The 19,001-nt window shown below is 39.2% G+C and overlaps 1 protein-coding gene across 1 annotated transcript in view; it reads right to left on the reverse strand.

The window, feature by feature from the left end:
- Window positions 1–6,038: 6,038 nt before the first annotated feature.
- The window catches only part of ddx18 (DEAD (Asp-Glu-Ala-Asp) box polypeptide 18), a 42,973-nt gene continuing 30,010 nt past the window's right edge, over window positions 6,039–19,001 (reverse strand). The window contains exons 9-14 of the mRNA XM_072579620.1: window positions 17,208–17,369; window positions 13,609–13,761; window positions 13,017–13,130; window positions 10,111–10,167; window positions 8,716–8,893; window positions 6,039–7,238 (exon numbers count right to left, since the gene is read on the reverse strand). Of these exons, the coding sequence (XP_072435721.1) occupies window positions 7,093–7,238; window positions 8,716–8,893; window positions 10,111–10,167; window positions 13,017–13,130; window positions 13,609–13,761; window positions 17,208–17,369 (810 nt within the window). The 3' untranslated portion in view covers window positions 6,039–7,092. The remainder of the gene's footprint in view (window positions 7,239–8,715; window positions 8,894–10,110; window positions 10,168–13,016; window positions 13,131–13,608; window positions 13,762–17,207; window positions 17,370–19,001) is intronic.

Raw genomic sequence — 19,001 nt, forward strand, 5'->3', positions numbered from 1 at the left:
AGTGTGCGTGAGTGTGGTGGACTATATGCATCTGAGAGTGTGCGCGTGTCCATGAGAGCAGCACTCCAAAAGCTAATGCTTTCAAATAAACCCATTGGACTATAATCTGGTGTCATATGGTGTTTGACCATGTCCAACCCAGCCCAACACTGGTACCTTATGAAATAATTACAGAGGAGAGGAAGGAAAAATGTATTTTATCCTGCTGGAGGCATTGGTAGATGACTCTTTGGAGGTAACTGTTGGGGTGGAAAGTGAGGATAAGAAGAACCATATCAATCTGAGAGGGAGGAGAAGGGCTGGACACCACTGAAGGCCTTGTCATCACAATGGGAATTGGGCAGGATGTGATCCCTCAGATGAGGAATGAGGACCATATATCAAATGCACCCTGGTCAAATGTTACATCATCAGAACAAATGCAACGGATACAGAGAAATTGGGATAATGGAATGGCTTTTATTAAGTGGCATCACGTGTAACATCTTATTGAATGCCTTTTAGAAATGTAAATTTCACCTACTGGTTCTCTTTATAATAGACCCTGACATTTTATCAATGACAGGTGTTAAGCTAACTGGCTTATAACTACCAATATTGTTTCCCTTCCATATTGAATAAAGGTGCTAACTGGCAGTTTTCCAAGCCCATTAAGACTTTTCCAGAAACTAAATGTTCTTAGCAGACTAATTCCAGTGCATCCAATATATCTACAGCTATTTCCTTTAATATCTTAGGATTCAATCCACCACATCCAGGGACTTATTGGCCTTAACTCTATTACTTTCCCTAGCATTTTTTTCTAGTAATCGTTATTGTATTTATTTCCTTTAAAGCTCAACCTTTGATTATTTAGTACCTTCGGAATGCTATGAGCATCTCCTATAGCAATGACTGATATTAATTATTTACTCAACTTCTCTACCATGTCCAGATTTCCCATTATTATTACCCATTGATATTTGCTTAGGGACCAACATTCATTTTGGTCTTCCTTTTTATATATTTAACGAAGTTGTTACTGTTTGTTTTTATGCTACTTGCTAGTTTAACCTCAAAGTTTATGTTGTGTGTCATCTTTCATTCATTTTAAAGAAGATTAGAAAATTTTTGAAAGAGAATTCTGAGTTATTTGATGTGTCATATATTGCTTAACTTAAACAAGATGTTGCATTCTTGGTAATAAGTTATCCAGTCATTTAGATGCATTGCTCTATTTGTCCACAGTGAGTTATAGATTTGTAAAGCACAGACACAGACTTTTCAGACCAACTCATCCATACTGAACAGCTATCTTAAACTAATCTAGTACCCCATACCAGCATTTCACTCATATCTGTCTGAACTCTTCATAATCATGTACCCATCCGGATGCCTTTTAAATGTTGAACCTCTGCCCACCAGTTCATTCCATAGAGGCACCAGCCTCAATGTGAAAAGGTTACTCCTCAGGTCCCTTTTAAATCTTACCCCTCTCAACTTAAACCTATGCCCTCTAGTTTTGGACTCCCTACCCTGGGGAAGACCTTGATTATTCACTCTATCCATGCCCCTCATTTTATAAACCTTGAAGTTCACCCCCTCAGCCTCCAACACAAGAAAAAAAAACCCAGCCTCTCCTTCGAGCTCAAATCCTCCAATCAAGACATTCTTGTAAATCATCTAATAGACTCAATATTTATTTCTTCAGCAATACATGAAATTATAATATTTGATCATTTCTCATGGCCATTTGCAGGATCTGGCTATATGCAAATCAGCTGCTGTCTTTGCTAACATAATGAAAAGAACTGGGCCACCTTGAAGAGCTTAGAGGGTTCAGGCTCCACAAGTACAAGCCCTTTCTAGCATGAGTTAAGTCCAGATTGTCCAGTTACAAAGGCCTGTATGAGGTAATCTATCGTCACGGTGACAGAATAAATCAAACTGATGTGGGCTTCTCTGGCTATACTAGTATTTACTGCCCATCCTTAAATGCACTTGAAAAGGAGGTGGTTTCTTGAACTGCATCTGTTCATTTGGTGTGGAGTCAGAGTATTGTTGAGGAGGAAATTCAAGGATTCTGATCCAGCAACACCATATTTCCAATGCAGAACGGTGAATGATTGGAGAGGCATATGCACATAGTGGTTCTCTATGTATCTACTGCCCTTGTCCTTCTGGATGCAATGTCAAAATTCACCAAACCTCCTTACAAAGTAACTTCTAAACCTATAAGCACTGTGAATTTTGACATTGCATATTATAGATGGCACACACTATTGCTACAGTGGAGATGCAGTACTACGCAAATAGGTTGCTTTGTCCTAGATACAGCTGTCTGTCATTGGAAATACACTGATCCAAGCAAGTGGAGGGTACTTTATCATAATTCTGACCTGGCCTTTGTGGATGGCACACAGGTTTTGCTGAGTCAGATATGTCATATATTGTAACAATCTATATGTGACACCAGACAAATAGCAATGCAGTTGACTCTCAACTGCCGTCTGCTGTGCATTACCAAGCCACGCAGAGGCATCAATCATTACGAAGTCTCAACAAGAAAACAAAACTGGACAAATCACTTAGTATTAACCCAAGCACTAGAGCTGAATGGCACAAACAGCTCTGTTGACCCTGCAAATTCCACAGTATTAATAATATCTTGGAACTACTGCCAAAATTGGGAGAGCGGTCTCTGACTAGTCAAGCAGCAGCTTCACAGTCACAAATTCAGAATCACACCGTACAACATTCCAGATGCTACCATCACCACCCCTGGACATGTCCTGCCCACTAGCGGAGATGGCAGCACAGTAGTATTCAGTCAAGAAAGAATGACCAGGTCTCATGGTTTCAGGTTAAGCTTGGGTAAGGAAAGGTCCTGTTGATTACCACATACCATACTCCCTCATTTGATGAATCAGCATTCCTCCATGTTGAACAATACCTAGAGGAAGCACTGAAAATGGCAAGAGCGCAAAATGTACTCCGAGTGGAGGATTTCAATGCAACACTACTGATCAAGCTGGTTGGGTCCAAAAGGACAATTAGACTCAGTCTGCAGCAAGTGAAGGAACCAACAATGTAGAAACATACTTGACCTCGTCCTTACCAATCTGTTGGTTGCAGATGAATCTGTCCATGACAGTATCAGAAAGAGTGACCACCTTGTGGAGATAAGTCTTGCTGTCACAGTAAGAATACCTTCCATTGTGTTAAGTGGCAGTATCATTGTGCTAAATCGGACAGACCTTGAACGAATCTGGCAACTCAAGACTGGGCATCCATGATATACTTGGCTATCAATAGCAGAATTGTACACCTCCACCATTTTCAACCTCATGGCCCAGTATATCTTACCATCAAGCCTGAGGATTAACCCTGGCTCAGCACAGAGTGTATAAGGGCATGCCAGGACCATATGAAAAATGAGGTGTTAACTGGTGAAACTACCAAATGGGCTACTCACATGCCAAACAACATAAGCAGACAGTTGCAATTGTTGGAGCTCAGTCATCTCAGTGTAAGGGCATCTCAGTATGAGTTCTTCAAGACAGTGTCCTAGGCCCAGCCATTTCAGCTTCCACCATCAGGTCAGAAGTAGGAATATTTACTGATGATTGCACAATATTCAGTACCAATTGTAACTTCTCAAAAAATGAAGCAGTCTATGTTCACATGCAACAAGACCTAGACAAGAGGCAAGTCATATTTCCACTACCCACATGCCAGGCAGTGACCATCTCCAGTAAGATACAATCTAACCATTGCCTCTTGACAATAACTGTGTTATCATCACTGAATTTCACACAATCAACATCCTGAGGGTTATCATTGGCCAGAAACTCAACTGAACTCACCATAAAAATAGTGGCTAAAACAGCAAGTCAGAGGCTAGGCAAGAAACTCACTTCCTAATTCCACAAAGTCTATCCACCAATTACAAGGCACACGTCAGAAGTATGATGAAATGCACTCTACATACCTGGACGAGTGCAGCTCTAATAACATTCATGAAATCATCCAGGACAGAGCAACCCACTTGTTTGTCCCACATCCACTCACTCTACCACCAACACTCAGTAGCAGCAGTGCATTCCATTTATAAAGATAAACCACAGAAATTCACTAAAGGTCCTCAGGCAGTAGTTTCCAAACCAATGACCATACAGTCATAGAGATGTACAGAATGGAAACAGACCCTTTGGTCCAACTTGTCCATGCCGACCAGATATCCCAACCTAATCTCGTCCCACCTGCCAGCACCCGGTCCATATCCCTCCAAACCCTTCCTATTCATACATCCATCCAAATGCCTCTTAAATGTTGCAATTGTACCAGCCTCCACCAAATCCTCTGGCAGCTCATTCCATACGTGTACATCCTTCTGTGTGAAGTTGCCTTGTAGGTCTCTTTTATATATCTTTCCCCTCTCACCTTAAACCTATGCCCTCTAGTTCTGGAGTCCCCAACCCCAGGGAAAAGACTTTGCCTATTTATCCTATCCATGCCCCTCATAATTTTGTAAACCTCGATAAGGTCACCCTTCAGCTTCCGACACTCCAGGGAAAACAGCCTCAGCCTGTTCAGCCTCTCCCTGTAGCTCAGATCCTCCAACCCTGGCAACATCTTGAACAGCAGCAGAAGATATATGGTTAGATTAATAGTTGATCAGCTACCCATCCAAAAAAAACAGATTTGTTAGTTTGAGATCCAGAGACTTTTTTTAGATGCATCAACTGGAACATTTAAAGTGATTAAACTGGTCACTTTCTTTCATATTTTAATGCACTTGTGTTCAAGATTTAGAGATCCCAAAAAGTATTGGGAGGTTATGAAGCTTTCCAAAAATGAAAGGCTGTAAACTGCATTTTAAGATGACTACCAAGGTCTTGCAACTGGAGTTGAACATAGGTTGGGAGAGATTTTGTGGTCAGCACAGGCCACTGTTGTAGTTGCATCTAATGGATGAGGCTGCACATGTAACTAACATGTTCAAGCTCAGGTCAGTAGGTACAGAAGGATGCTGGAATCAGTCAGGCTCTCATGACTGTGTTCAAGGAAGCTTGTGTAGTTCCCACAGGGAACCTATCTATGAATCAAATACTACTCAAAAAGGAGGCCCTCCCATGAATGACCTTTTAGCAGGAGAACACTAATTCCTGGGAGATGCCACTATAAGTAGAAAAAGGCTCCATAACTGGCCAGAAATAGCTGAATTGGGTCAATGACACCTTTCCCATTTCTGGCAAGATTGTACAACAGAAATTTATTAAGTAGGTACATTCAAAGTGAGAATTTATTGCTTTATATTTCTTGTATTTATTCATTAATAATAATAATAGAAATAACATGATAGCTTCTGATGCTAAGAATTCTAGGCTTTTTCAGTTATATCCAAATGTTCAAAAATCTTTTTACTGACCGAATATCGTTTTTGAGCTTAATTCCCAAGACTAGCTCTAAGCATGCTCGTGGACAAGAACTTGAGCAGTAATTCAAATATTTGTTAACTAGGTTTTGGTTAGTAAATCATTTTCTCATGGCAGCACATTTTCTGAAAGACAACACTGAGCATGAAAACTTAAAACAATGAAATACCTGAAATTTGAATTAAAGATAGTTGCAAAAATCTCACTACTACCTCCCATTGCCACTAGGATAGCTGTTGCCATCAGTACTAAGGTCTGCACATAAACTTGACGAACATTGCTGGAAATATGGCGCGAGTAGAAGGGCATTTAAAGTCACTCAAAGTCACTTGTCGTCTAGCATTAATAGGCTTGCATTCCTACTGTGGACCTACTCAACCTTGATTGTTCAATTTCCAGCACAACTTCCTATTAAAAGTTTAACCTTATAGTAAGTGTATAGCATGTCTATGTCAGGTTCTGGATTGAGTGTTTTTATTTGCTACCTACTAGGATTTATTTCTCCTAACAAAACAACAATAGAATGTAGTACAGTCACCACATGAAGTGAGTGTAACGATATCATTAAACATATCAACAAAAGCACTATGCAAAAAAAAAGTAACAAAAATCAGTCCATGGCACTGGTTAGTCATCTTCCTCTGTATTAACAAAACCAGTAAAGTTGTTTATAACTGTACACAATTCAGTATAAACGAACATATGGCCCGAGAACAATTCTCATTGGAAATAATGTATATAGTTGTGCGGTTGGGATGAACTTGCGACATTAGGAATTTATTATGGCTTTAGTATAAACATAGGAAAAGAGAATTGATGGTTATAGGGTGTAGATAGGAAAGTAGAACTGAGACCACAATCAGATGAGGCATGATCTTATTGAATGGTAAAACTGACTGAAAGGTTTAAATGACCAACTTCTGTTCCTGTATGCTTATGGTCTAAGAGTAGCTGAGGTTAAGACTAGATGCTTAAAATAAAACCTATGCTATTTTGAAAGTGATGCAATATTAACACAGCAAAATGCCTCCCGAAAGATGGATTTAGAATACCAACTATGGAAAAGATAAATGTACATTTGTAAATGACATTAAAAAAGGGACTACTAATCAACAAAGCTTTATAGTCAGCTTGAACTCGTAGAGCACTGAACATGTTATGCTCCTTCTGGCTTTTCCTCCTTTGGATGGCATTGGACTGACCTTTGTGTAGATTAGCCAAACATGGAATGGTTTATTATAGTCAGCAAAAGTGAAAATTTTTACATTTCTAGACTATATATTCAACATCACTATCAATATCCCTGGTCCTGCTAAGTATCTTAAAAAAAAAATCAGTTCAATGGGAAATGCTTTGCTGAACCCAAGACATGGCAATGTGATCCTTAATATTACTCAATGTACTCTAACATTGTCACAATTTACAGATTGATTTATAAATCAGGGTTTTATGTTCAAACTAAATGCGTTTAAGTAGCAAATTCTATAAAAGATCATGTGTAAAGACAATATAGTTTTACATGAGTAGAAGTGTGACTGAATCAGTTACTGACTGCTTTAAATCAGTACTGTCTGAAGTTGCCAATGCTGCTTAATCAGAGGTATTTATTGTAGAAGAAAATCCCAATGCTCTGGCATTAAAAAGGATAAATAAAATTGCAGTTGTGTTGGGCTATTTAACGAGAAAACTGCCTTTTGTCTGCTTTACTCCTGCCAACTTGCTTGAAGATCTTTGCTTTACGGACATTTTTGGCCTTCTGGTACCCAAATCCACCTCCACCACCTCTCTTCTTCAGTTTCGCCCCTCTGCTTGCATTTATATCTAGAGAATTCTGGTTAAGGAAAAACTACGTCAGAAAGAAAAAGTTCAAATTATAGCTGAAATGATTAGGAAGAAATACACTGAGTACCATTTGCAAACTAATAACAAAATTCAGACATGAAATACCGTTAAACATGTCTAACAAAAATTTTTAAAAAAGTTAAATAGGCTGGAGAGACATAGTTTAACTTACATTTGACATTTTATTATCTTCCCTTGTCCTTTTTCAGAAAAATGGCCAGATCATCTCTCAAACAAACAGTCATTTTGTTTATTGTTCCAAATCATTAAAATATAAACTGCATGAATGTGAAAAAAATATACATTTTTAATCAGTTTAAAAAATCTGAGAGGGGATCTAAAGAATTATAAAAAAATAGCCATAAGGATAAGACAAGAGCAGAGTATACATAAGGTAAAGATTTGGTTTGAGTGGCTTAATGTTTTTGGACAAGGTGGCAAAATGGCTACATACTCCAATCCTTCCAACCGACAAGCAGTTTCGCTTAAATGTATATTCATATCAATTAATCCCACGAGTAGCAGCGGAAGTGAATATTGTGGACACACTTAAAAGGAAGCCACATTTGGATTGGCAAAAAGGAATAGGGTATTATAACAGGGCTAGACATCCAGGCAAAGAAAGAAACCTTATGTGGAGCATAAATGCCAACAGAACCCTGTACACAACCTTTTTCTGTACTGTAGTCATTATGTAACTCTATAAATTGCTGGTAAGAATAGGCTTGATTCATTAACAAATACCCCAAGTCCAAGACTGCAAACAGTAAAATAACTATTGGGAGAACAAGGAGGCAGAGCAGGAAGAGGATATAAATTTAGAGTTACGTAAAATCAACAACTAAATGGATGATTTAAAAAAAAACAATTATGGTCATGATAAACATTTAAGCTCCTTGCCAATTAGAAATTCTGTTTTAACTGTTCTTGGGTCAACATTTAAGTACAAAATTCACTAGAGTATTTAAGAGCTTGCCATTTTGGAACAGTATTCCAATTTACTTTGCATTATTTGAAAGAAAAATCAACCATCTAATTAAATTAAACCATCTAATTTCATTTTAAAAGAAATGACAACTTTGGGACAAACTGATGTAGATACCAACAATTCATTAACATCTCAAAGCACCCCTTCACTTTATGCTTGTTATCAAAATTAGATTTCAAACTACAAGAAACACCCACAATGGCACCTTAACCATTTTCTTATATATATATACACACACACACACACACACACACACACACACACACACACACACACACACACACACACCTTCTTTCAAATATAATGCTTTCATTTGAAATGGCTTTCATTTACACTGCTTAAATCAAGATGGTCAAAGAAATGATTAGAAAAAACAAAGAGCAATTTATTTTGAAGGCTGTCAATATGATTATATATAACCTACTTCAATCTAGAAATAAATAAAGGAAACCACTTTTAAAAGGATACTAAGATCAACAAATGGTGGCACTTTGAAGCCAAATGAAAGAGCTACTTTGGGCAGATCCAGGGTTCTGACACTGTATATGTCTTTAAGAGAATGAGAAGCATAGGCACGGATGTAAGACTTGTACGCTTCCTGTGCTGATCTGTGCAAGTAATAATTTTGTTCAACTAACTTTTCAAGCTGAAATAAGAACAAAAACATATTTAGATTGTGTCGTTCCTTTTACATTAGTTTCAATCACTAGGAATCTGAGATCAACTACTGTAATACCCGATTTCTGAGGTTTACAAATTGAACTGATCATGATTCATTATATAGCTTTCGGAAAGACACTTCTAACATAGATGTAACCAGAGGGACGGGGAGGAGAATGAAAAACACTGAGCGCAAACTTTCCTCATCACTCGATTTCTGTTTTACTGAAAGGATGATAAAGTGAACCTAAAATGATTGTCCCCATGTTTAATGCGTACAGATGAGAATGAATAGTGGACACAATTGCTGCTTGGTGTTCAGCGGCCAGAGTGAACACACCAGATAAATCCATTTGCAGTATTAAACAGAAATTAAAATATGCCTTGGAGAGAAAACAGACAATTGTGTGTTTTATTCAAGTAAACACAGTGATCGAGTACTTTGCGGTATGGTTCTATAAAAGGTGATTATGCCCTACAGAGCAACTTTAAATAAGAGCAACTGAACTTTGCAGCAAATGGGGAAACTAATGTTGTTAGGCAATGTTATTAACATATCTAAACACTGCAGTTTACAAGTGGCTGAAGATGGCTGCTGATCAATTACATGTCGCAAATGTTCGATTTCTATTATAAATGTTTTTCTCATCCACATAGTTCCTGGGGCACACCCGCAGTCAGATCCCACTAAATACCATTCTGTAGCCAGCTGCCGAAGTTGACGCAGCAGTTATTTGATAACTATTCCTCTCCAGAAACTCTCTTGTATATTACTGCAAGTTGTTGCTTCAGTATTTGCCACAAAAATAATACATCCCAGAAAGGATTCCTGAACAAATTATATTTTCAAAAGCACACAATTGCTCCAGAATTGATGTCATTTGTATTTGCCTCCAGAGCTATTGCATTGCAGGATTGCCAATCAGTCATGCGACTAAACTATTCCCAAATTCACTATTGCACTGAGGTTTTCCTTTTGAAACATCTTTTTCTGACTCAGTCCTAGCTTTTACTATCATGGGATTTTAAACAAATCCAATTCAAGGCCTAAAATATAAATTTCATCACTTTGCACGGTAGCTTCATTGTATGCATGGAATTGGCAGGTTCTCAGAGAAACCAGCGAACCTCATTTTTGAATCCAAAGATTTGTCCCGAAAAATATTTTAAAATCACTGTTATAATGTAGACATGCAATTTTACCTGAACTTGTACATTTGCAATCTTGCTCCAAGAAAACTCAAATTCATTCAATGGTACCTATCAAAATAAAATTTAACATTGACATTAATAAGACTTCAAATAAAGTGAAAACTTCAATCAGGCTCAAGTGATTGCAAACGCCTATGTCTGACCAGGAGATGTGATATATATTGTGCCAACAAATCAGAAGATAACTCAAAAATGCAACGTTTGTGAAGGTTTGTAGCTCAGGTTGAGGTTTACGGTGTAGGTTTGCTCACTGAGCTGTAGGTTTGATATCCAGACATTTCATTACCTGGCTAGGTAACATCATGATTGGCGACCTCCAAGTGAAGCGAAGCTGTTGTCTCCTGCTTTCTATTTATATCTTTCTCCTGGATGGGGTTCCTGGGGTTTGTGGTGATGTCATTTCTTGTTCGTTTTCTGAGGGGTTGATAAATGGTATCTAGATCTGTGTGTTTGTTTATGGCGTTGTGGCTGGAGTGCCAGGCCCCGAGGAATTCTCTGGCATGTCTTTGCTTAGCCTGTCCCAGGATAGATGTGTTGTCCCAGTCGAAATGGTAGTTTTTTTTCATCAGTGTGTAGGGCTACGAGGGAGAGAGGGTCGTGTCTTTTTGTGGCTGGCTGGTGTTCATGTATCCTGGTGGCTAACTTTCTTCCTGTTTGTCCTATGTAGTGTTTGTGGCAGTCCTTGCATGGAATTTTGTAGATGACGTTGGTTTTGTCCATGGGTTGTACTGGGTCTTTTAAGTTTGTTAGTTTTTGTTTGAGAGTGTTGGTGGGTTTGTGTGCGACTAGGATTCCGAGGGATCTTAGTAGTCTGGCGGTCATTTCTGAGACTTCTTTGATGTATGGGAAGGTGGTTAGGGTTTCTGGCTGTGTTTGGTCTGCTTGTCGTGGTTTGTTCCTGAGGAATCTGTGGACTGTATTTTTTGAGTATCCGTTCTTCTTGAATACGTTGTATAGGCAATTCTCCTGTTTTCCAAAGTTTGTCTGTGCTGCAGTGTGTGGTGGCTCGTTGGAATAGTGTTCTGATACAGATTCATTTGTGTGTGTTGGGATGGTTGCTGGTGTAGTTAAGTATTTGGTCAGTGTTTGTCGGTTTTCTGCATACGCAGGTTTGTAGTTCTCCATTGTCCTTTCTTTTGACTGGAATGAGAGTTTGTTGTCGGTTTCTTCCTCCTTGGTGAACTTTATGCTAGTGAGGGTGTTATTGATAATGTTAAATGTCTCTTCTATCTTGTTTCGTTTTATGACGACAAAGGTGTCATCTATGTAGCGGACCCAGATTTTTGGTTTGATGGTTGGTAGGGCTGTTTGTTCTAGTCTTTGCATTACCGCTTCTGCTAGGAATCCTGATAGCGGAGATCCCATGGATGCGCCATTGGTTTGTTTGAAGATTATGTTGTTGAAGGTGAGGCACAGGTCCACTAACTTCATAATGTTTTCATTGGTAATGTGAATGATGGTGGTTGGGGTGTGTGTGATGGTCTCTTCTAAAAGTGTGGTATGTGTTTCCTTTGCCAGGTTGATGTTGATGGAGGTGAACAGTGCTGTTACGTCGAATGAGATCCTTGTTTCATCTTCCTCTATTTTGGTGTTTTTGATGATTTTTAGGAATTTCTGGGTGGAGTGGATGGAGTGCTGCGACTCTTCTACTAGGTATTTCAGTCTTGCGTGTAGTTCTTTGGCCAGTCTGTAAGTTGGTGTCCCAAAAATCCATAAACCAGGAGCTCCCCTCAGACCTACAGTCTCACTACCCGGAACACCAACCACCCCTCGGCACACAAACCCACCAACACTCTCAAACAAAAACTAACAAACTTAAAAGACCCAATACAACCCATGGACAAAACCAACGTCATCTACAAAATTCCATGCAAGGACTGCCACAAACACTACATAGGACAAACAGGAAGAAAATTAGCCACCAGAATACACAAACACCAGCTAGCCACAAAAAGACACGACCCTCTCTCCCTCGTAGTCCTACACACGGATGAAAAAAAACACTATCATTTCGACTGGGACAACACATCTATCCTGGGACAGGCTAAGCAAAGACATGCCAGAGAATTCCTAGGGGCCTGGCACTCCAACCACAATGCCATAAACAAACACATAGATCTAGATACCATTTATCAACCCCTCAGAAAACAAACAGGAAATGACATCACCACAAACCCCAGGAACCCTATCCAGGAGAAAGATATAAATAGAAAGCAGGAGACAACTGCTTCGCTTCACATGAAGGTCACCACTGATGATGTTACTTAGCCAGGTAATGAAATGTCTGGATATCAAACCTACAGCTCAGCGAGCAATCCTACACCCTAAACTCAATATCTATAACATATGCATTATGATGAGCCTACAGTTAATCTCCACATTAAAACTGGAACTAAACTTCAAATAGTACATTATTGGTTACTTCGTGCTTTGCAATGCCAAGAGTGTATAAGCTTTCCTTCTATTACAAAGCCAATTAGTTTTAGACAAATCTCTAACAACAATTATTAATGCAAAACTATAAAAATTTTCAAGTTTCTATGATTGCACCTGTTCCCACAATTTACTTTATCACTATCAAACCAGAGACAGCAACTAGCAAAATGAAACCGGAGATTACAAGTTTAGGGAACTTGTATTCGAGTCAGAGTTTAAATCTTTCCAAAAAAGATAATGCAATTCCATCTGTGACTGGCTCATTAGGAGCAGTTTGGTATTATCATGAAAGAATTTAGAAATTATCCATTATGAGCAGAGAATTCTTAAATTGTATTCAGTTTTATTTAAAAAATTCCAAAACCAAAGCAAAAGTTAGGAATTACTCAATTCACATCAATATTTTTAACTAGTTAACTGAACTTGGAAATAATTCCCAATGCCTGTGAAAAAATAATTACCCTGGCCTGTTTGAGATAACGAAGGAAACCCAGTTCTTCCATTCTCAGAATAAGTAACGCATTCCCTTGTGCATTAATTCCTCTTGCAGTCCTGCCCACGCGGTGGATATATTCCTGGTAGGATAATGAAAAGACGGTACATAATGAACTTACATTTCATTTTGATAGAAGTACGGCATAAATACTTTCCAGGGCTTGCAATGGATACGGTTTGATAGATAATTTGGAAATAAATGATCACCCAAGTTATTGAATTCTCATTAAAACTAGTTCTCTAATCTCTAATTGGGAAATTCAAAAGGCCACACCGAGCTTAAATGTCACTCCAAAGCCTTGTTAATTCGTAACTCTGTTGAAAGTTAAGCATGTTGCCTTTAACAAAGAAATCAGGCCACTTCCATGGCAAACAAGATATCCTACAAGAAATGTTAATTGAAACATTCAGATCCACTTAAGTGTACTTTACACTGGAAGCAAATCAATGGGCTTAAATCTGTTTGATCTAGGAATACGCTGGAGAGAAAACTGGTAACAAACATCAGAATTAGTATTTTTACATTTAATGCTCACTTTAAAATGATATTATACCTACCTTTGGATCATCTGGGGGATCATACTGTACAATCCAGTCTACTTCAGGAATATCCAGCCCTCTGGCAGCGACATCTGTACACAGCAGTATTCCACCAACTGCATTACAGAACTGGAAGAAGGTGGATGTACGTTTTATTTGCTTTTGCTTTCCCTTTGAACAAAGACAATTCAGAGAAACGATTAAGGGAAGTGATTTGCATTTAGACATTACAAGTATTTTGTAGATCAAATTGTACAATTCTTTTCAGTAATTATTAATATATACATAATTTGAACCCATAATCCAGACACTGAGTGTTTTATAGAAACAGTACTTCAAAGCAGATGCAGCACTGTATTTCAGAAGAGAGAAGCCAAGATTTATTACTTCAAGCCAAAGCTTGAGAAACAACACAAAGGTGTATTATCAAAACAGCCTGAAAAGGAAGAGCAGCTTCAAAGTGAAAACCTGTATGGAAACAGGATGGACGGAGCTAATTATACCAGCAGTGGTAAAGGAGGCCCAGAGCTTGAAATGTGACATCAGGAATTAAAAATAGCATTGATGAGGCAGGAATATCTGATTGGCTATCTTCTTAGCCTTCATCCCACTTGGCAGCAGTGAACGTTTGCTGATCTTACAGTGGCTGATCAATATGGAATGCACTTCAACACTTACCCACAAACAAGGAGGACAGTGGGCTCCTAGGATTAAGTGGTTTATACGTTTCAGTCCCTATACATCCAACTGAGAACAGAGTGATTCTTATCAACGATGAAAAGATAGTTAGCGCTTGTAGAAAGTGGCGTTCAATTGTCTTCGCAACTGAAATGCAGTCATTGATGCAAATGTCCTTGACATTACACCACAGGATGCTAAATCCAACCAGCTGAATGCCACCTTAGCCTGAAGTGGAGACGTCCACAGTTGAGAACCAACAAGGCCACCACCACAGATGGAACCCCAATGAAATACTAAAATACAATGGTGAAACACTCTTGGCAGGAATACATGACATCATCTCCCTCATCTGAATTTGCATGGGAATCTCAGACACTATCTCTGAGACACTAGACCTTAAGAAAGGAGGTGATTACAGTGCAAAAATTGCAAGTTGCTCCCTCCTTGTGGCTAAAACCTGCTCCCAGATTCACAGTGTGGATTCCAGCTATTAGTCACAGTAGACATGATCTTTACATCAAATATGCAGCAGCTATCTTGATACCTCGCCTTTTTGGATCGCACAAAGGCCTTGACTCTGCCAACTGGGAGGGATTACAGAGCATCCTTAATTTGGCTGACTGGAGAAACTGCTGCTATCTTCTGCTTGCTGTATGACATGCAATCCACGATTTTCACCAACTGATCCATTAGAGATCAAACACTATTGCAAACTGGGGTAAAACAAAGCTGGAACCTCACATCAGGGGGTGGCATGTCGGCTCAGTGGTTAGCACTGTTGCCTCACAGCGCCAGGGACCCAGGTTCAATTCCTGTCTTGGGTGACTGTCTATGTGGAGTTTGCACATTCTCCCAGTGTCTGCATGGGTTTCCTCCCACAATCCAAAGATATGTAAATTAGATGAATTGGTCATGCTAAATTGCCCATAGTCAGAGGTAAATATGGGAAATGGGTCACGGTACATTACTCTTTGGAGAGTCGGTATGGACTTGTTGGGCTGAAGGGCCTGTTTCCATATTGTCAGCAATTTAATCTGATCAAGTTTTTATCTTTCTCACCACAACGTTTGTCCATAATCCATTAATTGTCCCACTAGACAACTAGAAAACTGTTCAACTGATATCTCCTTCAGGCCAGGGCCAAGGTCAGCACTCGTAAGTACACACATTCAGGTACCAAGCTTTAAATATCATCAATGCCTTCACTCAGGCATGAGTGAATGGGCTCAGGCTAAATATGTGGAAGACAAGGGTCCTCTTCCAGCTTGTTCCCTCCATGCAACAGTATGCTCTACTATAAAGATTAAAATCCTTAGCAAGCCAATGTACATCGTAGATCAGTTTTCACACGTCGAGAACCTCCCTTCAGCGAGGGGAGACAGGGACAGTAAAACTTGACACTGCTGCTCAGGAAGGCATCAGCCATCTGAGAAATAATGTGTTTCATGACAAAAACCTCAAGACCTGGCAGCAATGTCAAGTCGTTACATGCCCTCCTTGTAGATATGGACAATGTACCACAGAGACTTCAAAACCCCAGAAAAATGTCATCAGCCATGTATCCACAAATTCCTTCAAATACAATTGCAGAATTGGTGCTTTACTATCTGTGCCTGCTCTCAGGCCAACATTCCAGTATCAAGGTACTGGTTACAGGTAAGTTGGCTGTGTAGTGTAGGCCACATCCGTACCCTTGCCAGTAGACTTTCCCAAAACAAGCTCTCTAACATGAGCTTCTATACAGCAGTAGTTAACAGGAGGGCAAAGTAATGCATCAAGGATGTTTTCAAAACCCTTTTCAAAGAATTGCAACATCTACATGAATCAATGGGAATTTCTTTCCCAAGCCAACACAATTTTGACAAAAACCATTGTAAAAGTGCTGACATTTTCAGCATCTCTGACAGGCCCAAATGGAGACTAGGCAAAAACAGCAGGCACAGCATGTGAAAACTTAAGCATACCACTTTGAAAACTATCTTCAACATCTGTGCAAGGGAGCTCCTATAGGCCTGGCTGATAATTAGACTTTGCAACACACCTAGGGCATATTATGGATATGGAATACATTTCACAAGTGAGGGCTATTGCAGGGAAAAAGTGCACCCTTTACTCTCACCAATCACTCACTCCAGACTCATGCTACAACATTACCCAATTGCTATTTAAAACCCAGTAACTCCTTATCAGGAGTACAACAGAGTAATAAACTGTCACCTTCCAGCATCAGACATCTCATAATGCAAAGTTGGAAATGGTCTTCTGCACACCAACATTTATATCATTAATACATATCAGGAAAAGTAAAGGTTCAAAATTGATTGATATTTTCCTCTTGAAACCAATCAAAAACACTGTACCCAACAGTACAATCAATAGATAACTCAAGAACATAACCATGTTTAATTATACTCAGCTAGAAATTAATCAATACTACCAAGAGAGAATTTAAATTATTCAATTCCCATACCAGGGGTGTTCAATTCAAAATGCAACAATCATGTTCTATGCTATGCATACAGTTGAATAATCCAATCTGGTGTTTAAGCCTGTGTTTGTTTAATTGCACAGAATAAAAGGAAACTCAAGGCCAGTGCTTCCTTTGCAATAAATTATTTAATCCTAGTGGCAGCATGAGCATTATCACAAGTATCTTTAAATGCCTATGGAGGAGAGAGAGGGGAGAAAATTGGCTAGTGTCCACTCTTGATCACTATTTGATAACTATGCTACCACTGTAGCTAGGCAGACCAGGTTCAAGCTCATTGACATTTCTCTCATGGTTTTGAATAATCTGCCCTACACTCATCACCTTGGTTCAAACGTGAATGATGACAGTTGGACCGGATACCAGCAACAAAAAAGATACGCATGGAACCATATCCCAGCAGAAACGAAGGGCAGAAAATACTGACAAGCTTTTCCTTTTTACTCACATGAATTGCCAGAACAGGTAGATCAATGTAGTTGAAAAGCTCATAGTGATACTTCACAGACAAGCATGTAGAGAAAAAAACCATGATTTTCTTCTTGCGATTCTTCTTTAGAAAAGTGAAGAGTAAGAGGAATCTTCTCTCAGAGGGGCAAACTACATAACCCTAAAGATAAAGATAAATTAGTCAGTATGTAATAAAATATTACATTTGAATTGCACATGCATTTACAACTAAAACACAGGAAAATATTTGTTCCACAGTGCAGGCTTGCAGGTTTGTGTGTTCTGTGGACAATGCACCATACTTTTAAAAATTCCACTTTTAAAAACACTAATAACTCTGATCAGTTGTAACTGACTCAACACATAAGCAAACTTGAAACAAATTTTTGGAGAAAATTATTAATTATGATCTAGTTACAATATTTAAAAGACCCAGTATTCTGCTCTTGAAATCCCTAATTCAATCTTCTCACAAGCTTATAATTGAAATAATAATGAGAAGAGGTGGGCATTGTTCTTATCAACATATATACGTTAACTTCAAGCACTGATGAGGATTGAAAAAATAAATTAATGCAAAAATATATCGAAGTGATGTACATGGATTTTAGCAAGGTGCTTGATAAGGTCGTCCAAGATAGGCTCATTCAGCAAGTAAGGAAGCATGGGTTACAGGGAAACCTGGTTGTCTGGAAACAGAATTGGCTGGCCACAGAAGACAGAGGGTGGTGGTTGACAGAAAGTATTCAGCCTGGAGCTCAGTGGCCATTGGTGTTCCGCAGGGATCGGTTCTGGGACCTCTGCTCTTTGTGATTTTTATTAATTACTTGGATGAGGTGGTGGAAGGGTGGATTATTAAGTTTGCCAATGACATGAAGGTTGGTGCAGTGGTGAATGGTGTGGAGGGTTGTTATAGGTTGCAATGGGACATTGATAGGACACAGAAGTGGGCTGATAAGTGGCAGATGCAGTTCAATCTGGAAATAAAGTGCGAGGTGATTCATTTTGGAAGGTCAAATTTGAATGCAGATAACAGGGTTAAAGGTAGGATTCTTGACAGTGCGGAGGAACAGAGGGATCTTGGGGTCCATGTCCACAAATTCCCTCAAAGTTGCCACCCAAGTTGATAGGGTTGTTAAGATGGCGAATGGTGTGCTGGCTTTCATTAGCAGGAGGACTGAGTTTAAGAGCTGCAAAGTTATGCTGCAGCTCTATAGATCCCTGGTTAAACCACACATGGAAAATTGTGTTCAGTTCTGGTCGCCTCATTATAGGAAAGCTGTGGAAGCTTTAGATAGGGGCCAGAGAAGAGTTACCAGCATGCTATCTGGACTGGAGGGCATATCTTACAAAGAAAGGTTGAGAGAACTAAGAAATTGGTTGAGAGAAATTTATCACTGAAGTGAAGAAGGGTGAGAGGCGACTTGACAGAGGTGCGCAAAATGAAGAGAAGCACAGATAGAGTGAAGAGCCAGAGACTTTTTCCCAGGGCAGAAATGGTTATCACGAGGGGGCATAATTCTAAGGTGACTGGAGGAAGGTTTAGGGGAGATGTCAGAGGTAGTTTCTTTACACAGAGTATGGTGGGTGCATGGAATGCACTGCTACTGGTGGTGGTAGAGTCAGATACATTAGCGACATTTAAGCGATTCTTCAATAGGCACATGGATGAAATTAAAACCAAGGGTATGTGGGTTAGATTGATCTTAAGAGTAGGATAAAAGGATGGCACAACATCAAGGTCTGAAGGGCCTGTACTGTGTGTTCTATGTTATGTTGTGAAGGTACTGGT

The sequence above is a fragment of the Chiloscyllium punctatum genome, chromosome 10 (genome assembly GCF_047496795.1).
Source record: "Chiloscyllium punctatum isolate Juve2018m chromosome 10, sChiPun1.3, whole genome shotgun sequence".
In the NCBI taxonomy this organism is placed as follows: domain Eukaryota; kingdom Metazoa; phylum Chordata; class Chondrichthyes; order Orectolobiformes; family Hemiscylliidae; genus Chiloscyllium; species Chiloscyllium punctatum.